General features: G+C 36.1%; 1 protein-coding gene across 1 annotated transcript; it reads left to right on the top strand.

The window, feature by feature from the left end:
- Positions 1 to 1539: 1539 nt before the first annotated feature.
- LOC140047574 (uncharacterized) lies at positions 1540 to 2742 on the top strand. Its single transcript, XM_072092614.1, has 4 exons — positions 1540 to 1639; positions 2162 to 2178; positions 2318 to 2472; positions 2571 to 2742. The coding sequence occupies exons 1-4, from the start codon at positions 1540 to 1542 to the stop codon at positions 2740 to 2742; spliced, it is 444 nt and encodes a 147-aa protein (XP_071948715.1).
- Positions 2743 to 10628: the final 7886 nt, after the last annotated feature.

Here is a 10628-nt window from a genome sequence, read left to right as displayed (position 1 = left end):
GCTATTCTATTTGCTGCCTCCATAGCACATTTCTGGTTTTTTATGAAATTATGATCCCGATTCCCAGAATCTAATCTAATTTTATGGGTAGACTCCAAATTCGTCTCGACATAATCCGGACAATTAGGGTATTTACTCGCATCTGCACATTTATTTTGCTTCCCCGCCGAAGGAATTAATTTACTAAAGTTAACATCACAAGGCAACTCCACCATAGTATCATCTTCACCAACATAAATATCATCATTAACCAGCCCCTTCCCAGCCAGAATACTGGATGGACCATTCTCTTCACTTTCATTCACTACATCTACCACACCCACTTCAACCATACTATTCAGTTCTCGACTAACAATCTCTGGTCGGTTTTCCGCTTTGGCCGCAGAAGCAATTATTTCGCCAGAAATTAACTTAATTTTCTCAGTTGAATTAGTTACTACATCAATAGGGATATCCCGTCCCTTAATATTAACACAACCATCCAGGATATTTATAGGAATATTAGTTATATTTGTTTTCTCAGAGGTAGGTAACACAAGAACATTATTATTCAAAGATTCTGAATTCTGTATATAACATTTGACTTTAGTAATGCTTAAAGGAGCAATTTTTTTCTTCCTTAGCCACAGTTATTGCATTAAGGTAATTATTTGCCTCCTTAAACACTTCCTTCACTAGTGAAATTCCCTCCTTCCCTGGAAGTAAAACACGAAGCACATTGCACCCCAATATTACTGGATGAGATTTTTTCTGAAAAGTGAAATCTTCTTTCATTATAAGGAATCCAACTTCACTAACATTAGTCCCCAGTTTAACTCTGACCCTAACATAACCCTCAATTGGTATATATATACCTGAAACTCTGACTACTTTAAAAGAATCATTTAAAGCATTGGGAGTCCCAGTCCTATCCCGTAAATGTTTATTAAAAAATGAGCCATTAATCAAACTAGTCTCAGCACCAGTGTCCATCACACATGGTGTCTTTAAAGATGATATGAAACGATTCCAAAAAGTTTGATTTTATGTTTTCAACACGTAGTATATACTGTTACATACAGCTGACTGTTAGAGTACATTTCAGAGATGACGATGACGCATAGAAAACAGCCCTAAGAAATGAAAACAAATCCGCCTGTGACGTCACAAGCGGAAACTTTTGTACAGGAGGAGATAGGAATTTTTGGGTTAATCGTCCACTGCGCCAAAACTATTTCGATATTAACTTATCCGCTTTACAGTTTCATTCTTAAATGATTAATACATCGTAAATCGTTGAAATTATGGAATATTTCCTTCATTTTTTTATATAAATTGATTTTTAATTTCGTTTTTCACGCTCATTTTCTCCGAAACATTCAGTCAAACCCTACACAAGCTAGGTACACGAACCGATAATACGCATGCGTCAGATACACTTTCGACTCGTTCGTTTGTTGTGTATGGACGCCATTTAATTTTTCAATCGCTAGATAGCTTTACGTTTTATTTCTACTATATACTATCTAATATTTACAATAATTTTAAATGGATAGCGATATGTCGTCCTTATCGTCCTCGGCATCATCCGAAGATGAGCATGATATTGTTGCAGTGAATTGGAGAGGAGTGTTTGAAAACGATCCAAGGGTGCCCGCTGGTTGAGCGGAGGGAGAAGTGAGCCTACTCGGCGGCGATGCTGCACACCACCGAGATCGGGCTAGAGCACATGGATTCGCAGCGATGGGCCTACCACAAAATCTTCATTTGAGACAAGGACGAGATTGGTAGGTATATTTATTTGTAAGGAGGGAGTAAAGTGGTAGTCTAGGTTTGGGGATAAAGTACTGTATAATTAATAAGGCCTAAAACTATATAGGCCTTAGGCCTAGTAGTAGGCCTAGCTAGCCTAGCTAGTATTAATACAGTAATAATATCCTAGGCCTCCTAGTACTAGGCCTAGACTCTAGAGTACTACTAGACTAGGGAGTCCCTAGGCTAGTAGGCCTAGCATATAGGCCTCTAGCTAGTATAGTAATATATAAATGCTTTATTTTAGGGCTAGTAAGTAGTAGAGTAGGCGTACTACTAACTAGTCTACTAGCCTAACTAGGCCTAGACCTTCATATTTTAAGTGAGACATTCTAACAACATATTCATATTCCTTCTTTTTCTACTACAGGTGTTGTAGAGGAGAATGTGAGAAAATAGATATTGTTGTCAAGAAGTAAGCAGTGTTAAATTATGTATTAAAACATAACCATACATTTTCAATTGTATGATTGATAGTAAATAAATTCCATTAGTGAAAATATCACTTTTTTTTAAAAATAAACAGGTAGAGAAAATATTGGATAAAAATAAGGAAAATGAACATAATGGATGTATCACCACCCATCCCTGGTTCCAAGCTGCCATTCTTAATCCGGCAACCCTCCAAATTGCGTATGCATCTCAATATGATGAACTCGTTGTGGAAGGAAGAATAGAAAGGTAAACACCATGTTTTTGCAGTATAGTAATTTGTAACTGATTTGCCTTTATTTTTATTCAAAAAATCATTTTTTACAAGTTATTTTTTTTTTGCACAGGAAATACAGGTATACAGCGTATCGACAGTTTGTGCGTTGGTGTTGGAGGTATCTTGGGCGACACAGGCGTGTCCCAATTACATCCTGTGTAATAAATAAAATTAGCGAAGCTTTTCCTGACCCTGAACAAAATTATACAGCATTTACATATCCTCGATTGGATGAAGACTAGTTTAGTTTATTTTATGAATTAACACTCCATATAAATACAAATCTATGTACAGTAGTTCCTGCCGTATAAAAATAAATGTACAGTAGTTACCTTATGAATAAATACCTGTTTTTTTTTGTGAACAACAGAAGCATGCATGTCAAAATACAATGAACTAAAACAAAGGAATAAATTAACAACTAAACAATTCTTTTTCTCCGAGATATAAAATCAGTGATCAAGGTAGTGATAAAATAAAAATAATCTAAATTTATGACACAAGTTCTGTGAAGCAGTGTAAAGTTAATGCTTAAATCTAGAGATTAACTTTGCAACAAAGTCTGTCTTGTCTGGTTTTGGCAGTTTTTCTGTAATTGTACCAGGATCACACATCATTTCTGCCGTGTAATATAATCCTTTTGTATTAGTTTTGGCCATATACATCGCCATTTCAATGGTGTTGATGGCATAAACTGCAAAGACAAAAATATTACTGTTTAATGTAATAGGATATTTTATAAATTAGTTCCACATTTTGCTTACAAACACTTTCAATTATGGCATAACTTAGTAACAATTAATAGTAAGTGGTCCTTACCAAATGTGGGATCAACAAGATGTTTTTTGGCCATCCAGTCCTTTTTTGCCCGTGAATACCACAAAGAGTGTTCTGTGTCCCCTTTTTTGTTGACCCTTTGTGGCCTGCCAACATTCTCATTGCAATGCAAGGCTGCAAGGTAGGTTCTGAAGTAAATGCACAATATAGAATTACAACACATTACATTGATTGTTAAAGGCTTCAGGCTTAATTAGTGTAAATCATAGATTATAAAGACCTTACTTAATTGGTTCTCTATCATTAAATTATACAATATGCTATTCTATCAAATTATACCTTGCAAGCATGCCCTTAAACCTGAAATGGTGCATTTTTGGCGCAAAATGATTAATAATTTGATGAAACGATTCATTTGAATAGGTCTGGATAGTTGGTGACAACTGCTTAATAGATCTCAACAAATAAGGTGAATTCAGGATGTTTGAAACTACTTCTTCCGCTTTTGAATCTGGAAAAAAAAAATATAAATTTTAGCAAAATAAAAAAAAACTGTCAATAATCTTCACCAAAATCAATACTACAACTTACTTGGTTGAATGTAGTCTCGAGGTTCCAGCTCTCCATGAAGGCATTTGGGATATAGTGTGGTTTCGTGATTATGAATACCCCGTATGTGATTATATATGCTTTGGAATGTTTGCTTCCTCAGTTCACCATCGGCATCCAAGTCCTCCGTTTCTTGTGTGGTATTTCCGATCCAATATACCATCCTGATAATGGATGGTATCCATTTGCCAATTTTGTCACATTCTTTGTTATTGCTGGCTTTTATGCATTTTTTCTTTATTCCTGAATATATTTTATATATATAAAAAAAACAAAATTACAGTAAGACGAAAAAAGTCGTACCTTTTTACATCATTTGACATACATTGATTCCTTTTATTTGTGGTAATTTGAGTAAAATAACTATTAAGACATATTACTTACCCTTGGCAATGTGCCATGCATCAAAGTAATGAAAAAAAAGTACATATCGATGATGTACCAGGCAATTCTTCTTCAATCAGAATCTGAAATGAAATATAAAATGAAAAGTAAGAATACATAGGTTGGAAACTTTCCATTCTTTGTTTGGTAACAAAGCTCCTTGATGATAACAAAACAGAACCACACAGTATCCAGGTCTAGACTAGGCCAAGCTTCCATGGAGGTACCTCCATGGCTTACCTGGGTATTCTTTAGCAATAACAATTATTAAAATTATCAACTGGTGTGAATTAAAAAAATTGTCATACAATTTTGTAAAATAAACTTTTAAAATGTTTTTGTTAAAACTAACATACCAAGCCTGGGGGAATATTTCTTGATGATGATGAGGAAACACTACTTGATTAAGGATGTGAGTTATACAGTAGGCCAGTAGAAATAGTGATTGAAGGGTTGTTGACCTGATGGTCAGAGTGTTACACCAGGACAACTCCCTGGTTACACTAGGCCTAATAATAGGCCTATGTATAATGGTTCACCAACGAGGACCTATATGGTTACCTAGATAGTCTGGGCCTCTGGGCCCACAGATTTAAAAGGAAATATTTTAATTTAAATATTTTATTATTATTTTCATAAACTAAATCGAACGATTATGATAGTACAGTATAATCAGGTGGGCCTAGATTTGAACGACAACGTTACGTACGTAGGCAACCGTCCACGCAGGGGATTTTAATTTATAAAAATATTTCTGACCCTTTCAACCTCGCGTCTTCGACACGCCGCAGTCCGAGGCCGCACTTTCCGTTTTTTGGGTTGGGGTGGTAGGCCTTCTTCCTCACTTACCGGAGCTTTTATGGTGAGGTAAGCATCCGTTTTTAGTCTCGGCTTTACCACCACCCCCGTCTTCTTCATTTCAGAAATATGGCGCTACATATTCTGTTAGTCCGCTTCCACACATACCCCTTTCTAGTTAACTTAACAAATTCAGTCCATTTATTAAACGTTTCACTGTGTTTTAACTTGTCGGGGAATAAAAAAAAAGAAACATTTGGGTGTGTTGATCCAGTCCGGTTACATCCACCGATACAACAAGCACTCGGCATCTTGCGAAAATAATGATGGTGAGATTGTGTCGCACATGTTGTTTTCGTCGTCATGCATGAAACGTCAAGCTCGCTGTGTCTCTCTCTGTCAAAGTGCATGAAATCAACCAATCACGATTCGCCTGGGTTGAAAAAGAGTAACCAATCACATAACAACGGCTGCCGTGGCTACTACCGCGGGTATTTCAAATCAGCTGAGCGATCGGACGTACGTGTGTTTAGAGCGATCGTGAAAACCAATATGGCGTGCAAGTTGGTCGGCCATTTTCCGGAGGATTTTCTTTAAAACTTAATTTGTTTATTTTTCGAGTTTTATGAGGTATTTAAACCTATTTTCTGGTGTGTTAGTTATTTACATTAGACAGATTCATAAACACTAATTTATTTAAATTTTCAAAATCGTTTCATATCATCTTTAACCCATTAATCTCAATCTCTACCATGGTGCTTTTTGTTACCAACAACTCAGAAGGATTTACATTATCTAGATCTGCTTGAACAACCCCAACCCCTGTAGTAATAATTTCAGGAATAGGCTTATCATCCAATTGTACTTGAGAAGGGACAACTGGAATAGATTTCTCCCCACTTGCCCACAATTGAAACATTTAAAAGGGAACCTGTTTGGCGCATTAAAATTGCAATTTCTAGCTAAATGACCTGGTCGTCCACAACTATAGCAAATGGTTTCTGAGCGATATGATTTTTCTGTAGGTCTTAACCCCTTCAAGGCCCCAATTACGTCCCTTAGGGAATTCTTAAGTTCCTGTACATCTTTCTTTAACTCACAAATGGCTGGATCCACCCTTTCGACAGATTAATGTTTTTGGTTTTTTTAAATTGAGAGTCTGGGAAGACCTCCAATAAATCTTTTCTCAGTTTTATTTATTTATTTATTTATTTGGAATTACACCTTTAGATCGGTGGCACACTTAGCACAAAGGTGCATCCTTCACAATATAAAATATAACAATTAACAGAAAAGTAAAAAAAGGCAAAAGCAACTATCAACCCCTATCCTACCCCCCCCCCCCAATTTACATCAATACATACAGTAGATCATTACTTTACACAATGAATACAAAACAAGATATAGTAAAAGTGTATAAAATAAAATAAAATCAACTGATAAACACAGCTTATTACGAACCCCCCCCCCCCCCTTCTAAAAATGATTTGCTATCCCCCAAAACAGATGATCTGTAAATAATAGCACATTGCTTCCTGTCATCAATAGCTTGGCAGACTGTGGTCCAAAGGGTGGCAAGGTTTGTTTCACATGACCTACCAGTTACAAAGCCATGCTGACAGAAAGCAATGGCAGGAGAAACATGAGTCGAAATATGGTTTAAAACAATTTTTTCAAACAATTTAGAAATGGTAGGCAACAGATAGATAGCTCTATAGTTGGAAATGAATTTATTGGTCCCTCCCCCCCCCCCCCCATGAATAGGAAGGACATTTTCTGGTTTGAAGAGATTTATTAAAGAGGAAAAAAATAGGAATAGAAAGAGGATGAGAACAGACTGTTGCCTGATGCTGTACTTCGTCTACTAGGCCTAGGAGGCTTGGGTGTCTGTTTAAGCGCCGAAGAACATCACATAATACATGGAAGATGCAATAGGAGCATGAAGAAGAATGAAAGATAATAATTAATATGTTTACGCAACATTTGTAAATAAAATCAACAGTTAACATGTATTAAATGCAACGTATATATATGTGTCAAACCAAAAATGACAATACATAAATAAAGTCGATGATTCCGAACCAAATGCCCAAATAATTCTACAGTGAATATAAAACATAAGTTTAGAAAATAAATAACATCCTTACCATGCCATTCCATCAAAAGGCTAGTTTTGACGATTGCTTTTTAAGATGATCATCTCTCAGTTCTCCCATGCTTTAACATACCTCTCGCTGTGTTTGTTTACCATTGTATACCCACTAAAAGGTCAAACGGACGGTGACCTCGCGAGGACACAAATCAAACAGCTTAGAAATGCTCCGTTAAGTATAACCGTTTTATTCAATGATTGAATATGTGTGTTGGTACGTATGGTAACTGAAAATAACAGAAAGTATAATTCCTTCAAATTGATATTCAAATACAGTAGTACATATAAAATACTTTAAACCTTGCTATCATATGTGATACCAAATGTGTGTAAGCACTCTACCAGGAACAACGAAAACTCATCTAAAGCTGTAACCTACATCAACTCTATTGGCTTCTCCTATTGTCATTTCTTCAAGATATGCCATTTTTTCTTCCTCAGAATTGGTATTGGTAACAATGTGAGAATTGAACTGCCTCTTAAATCTTGGGTATTCTATTGGGTTTCCGTTAAATTTCTTTATCGTGTGTATAGGCTTTCTTAAGCTTTTCACAATTTCGGCAATGGCATCATAGGATGGCGTGAATGTCTTGGCTGTTAGGTTGAGTTGTTCTCTATGATTTCTAGGAGTGATTACATTTTTATCACCACAGGCAGAAACCCCCGGGGTAATATCTAGATAGGTATGATGTTCAGGTTTTTACAATTTAGTATTTGTATTTAGATTGATTAGTTTACTTTAATATAGTACAGTAAAAAAATAATACACAAACCTTGAAATACAGCAGAACAACTGTAAAATTTATCTACTGTACGCCTAAAATATATCAATCAATGTACAGATTATGTTTTTTTAAATTTTAATAAATTTGAATGACAGAAACAATATTTGTAAAAAATATTACATAAACTTTAAGATGAAATAATTGTTCACGTCATCTTAAAAACGTTAATCATACGTAACAGTAATGTGCCAAACACAAACAATAAAAAAAAAAATCTTTCCAGAAAAATTATATATGTTAGATTAGCTTGTTTACGATACTACAAATAGTCATCTGTACTGTAAAATGCTGGAAAGAAACAGCAATGTTCTACATGATTTATTTTAGTGTAACTTATTAATACTGTAATAATCTACTGCATTAATAAATGGTTGTTTAATTGAAGTAGTTGACTAGTGCTGCTCTGATTTGATTTCCTGTTATATTAGCAGCATTTTCTTCATTCACTCTAGGTGGCTGTTCAAGTTCATCTTCAACATCCCATGAGGGATTATAAACCTCACCATTTTCTATGCAAAAATTGTGGAGAATGCAGCAAGAAAGAACCATGCGCGGGACATAGCTCAGGTCGCTGTCATTTCTTTTCATCAAAACTCTCCATCTACCCTTCAACATCCCAAAACTTCTTTCCATCACCATACAGGCTTTAGATAGTCTATAATTAAACCTCCTTTCTGCATTGCCCATATGATCATTCTCAGGAAACCCTTTCATCAACCATGTGGAAATTGGATATGCTGGATCTCCAAGAATCATAACTGGAACTGGAATGTCGTTAATTTCACGTGTCCACTGAAAACAAATAAACAAATTTCATAGTTGCTTTCATGCATAACAAACCCAATAAATTTGACAATGGTTTTTGTAACAAAACACAAGTTAATTGCAAATGGTCAATGGTGCACCTATATTTATATCAGGCAAACAATGCTTACCATTGGAAACAGCTCCCCATTCATGCCTTTTGTATATAGGGAAGAATTCCTTAAAATCCTGGCATCGTGTGCACGACCAGGCCACCCGACAAACACATCGGTAAATCTGTGAAGGGTAAAAAATACATGTTTATTAAAATCGTGCTCAATGTTTGTAGCTTGCATTCCATTTTTGGAAGGGTATTGAATACAAATGTTATATCGTTACGTTAAATCATGGTCAGCAACAGCCTGTAGAACAATGGAATGCCATCCCTTCCTATTGTAGTAGTCAGTGTGGTGTTGGTGTGGGGCAATGATGGGAATGTGGCTGCCATCAATTGCACCGGCACATTGAGGGAATCCATATAAACGTTCAAAACAATTTATTGTTTCTTCTAGTCGTTGACCAACAGGCCAAACAATAAAACGTTCCTTCAGTTGGCAAATGTTATAGCATACAGAATGTACTACAACACAGGCCGTTGAACGGGCTACTCCAAATAAATTTCCGATGGTTCGAAGATCGCAGTTTGTAGAAAGGCGATAAATACAAATCGCGACACAATTTTCTACAGTAAGCGACCGATCTTCCCTTTCTCTTTGTAAATATGGGGCTAGCATTTGACATAGTCTATCAAAAGTTGGCTTTGTCATTCTAAAATGTTCTCTCCACTGGGTGTTACTAAAATGTTCCAGAACATTAACAGTCCACCAGTGGTCTGACCTGAATAGTGGCCTCATTCTCATCGGACGGTTTATCATGTCTTCCCTAACAGCTTGAATATAGGTGATGGCAATCATGTCTTCAAGAAATCGGGAATACATTACACCCGTGGTGTTAACTTGACGTATCGTTCGTCTTCTTGATACACCCCTTATCCGACCTACGATGCTACTCCTACTACTATAACTAGTAGGCCTATTATGCCTGTTTCTTCTACCAAAGAATAATACCCATAGCAAAAACGACAACTCCATGGGCGTCATTTTACTAGAATAGGCTTATCTTTGATCAGCGAGAGTAATATAGAAATCAAAAAGAAATATAAATATATATGTTTGAATTTGTGAAAGAATTCCCGATTGTACGATGAATTCTTATGTGTTGTTTATCACGCGAGTACTGTTTTCACCGGTGGTGGCCGCGATCGATTGTTTACAAAAAGCTATACCAGCGTACCTTTCGCATGACGTGTTTCCGTTTATTCGAATAGCGAGCTCTATCTATTATCCGGCTACAGTGTGGTTCGTAAACCGTTACAATATTTTGGATTGACCTTGAGCTAGCTGTCAGCAGCAGTTATTCGGATACTTTAAAAGTTCGTAAACACAACCTAAGTCAACATACAATTCATTATCTGAATCTGACCCTACTACCTTATCCTGAATTTGTTTGACATTATTCTGACCTTTCACATTTTTGTGTTTACTGCCTGATGTACTACTACTAGTACCACGACATAATGCCCAATTTTACTGCATTTATTGCAACGTCGCTCACATGCAGGACACCCATCTGTGTGAGGCCAACTACCTCCACATTTATAACATAATTTTGATTTAGCATTAGTAGAATCACCTACTTTTACTACGCTGTGTGTCAGATTTATCGTTGTTAGGCCTATTTCTAGATCTAAAGTTATTTCTATTTATGAAGCTCACTCTTTCTTCCATTCCTGCTGCCTGTTTCTCGCTAATCTCAATTG

Source organism: Antedon mediterranea, chromosome 4, assembly GCF_964355755.1.
Source record: "Antedon mediterranea chromosome 4, ecAntMedi1.1, whole genome shotgun sequence".
In the NCBI taxonomy this organism is placed as follows: Eukaryota; Metazoa; Echinodermata; class Crinoidea; order Comatulida; family Antedonidae; genus Antedon; species Antedon mediterranea.
This window is presented reverse-complemented; position numbering and strand designations above follow the sequence as displayed.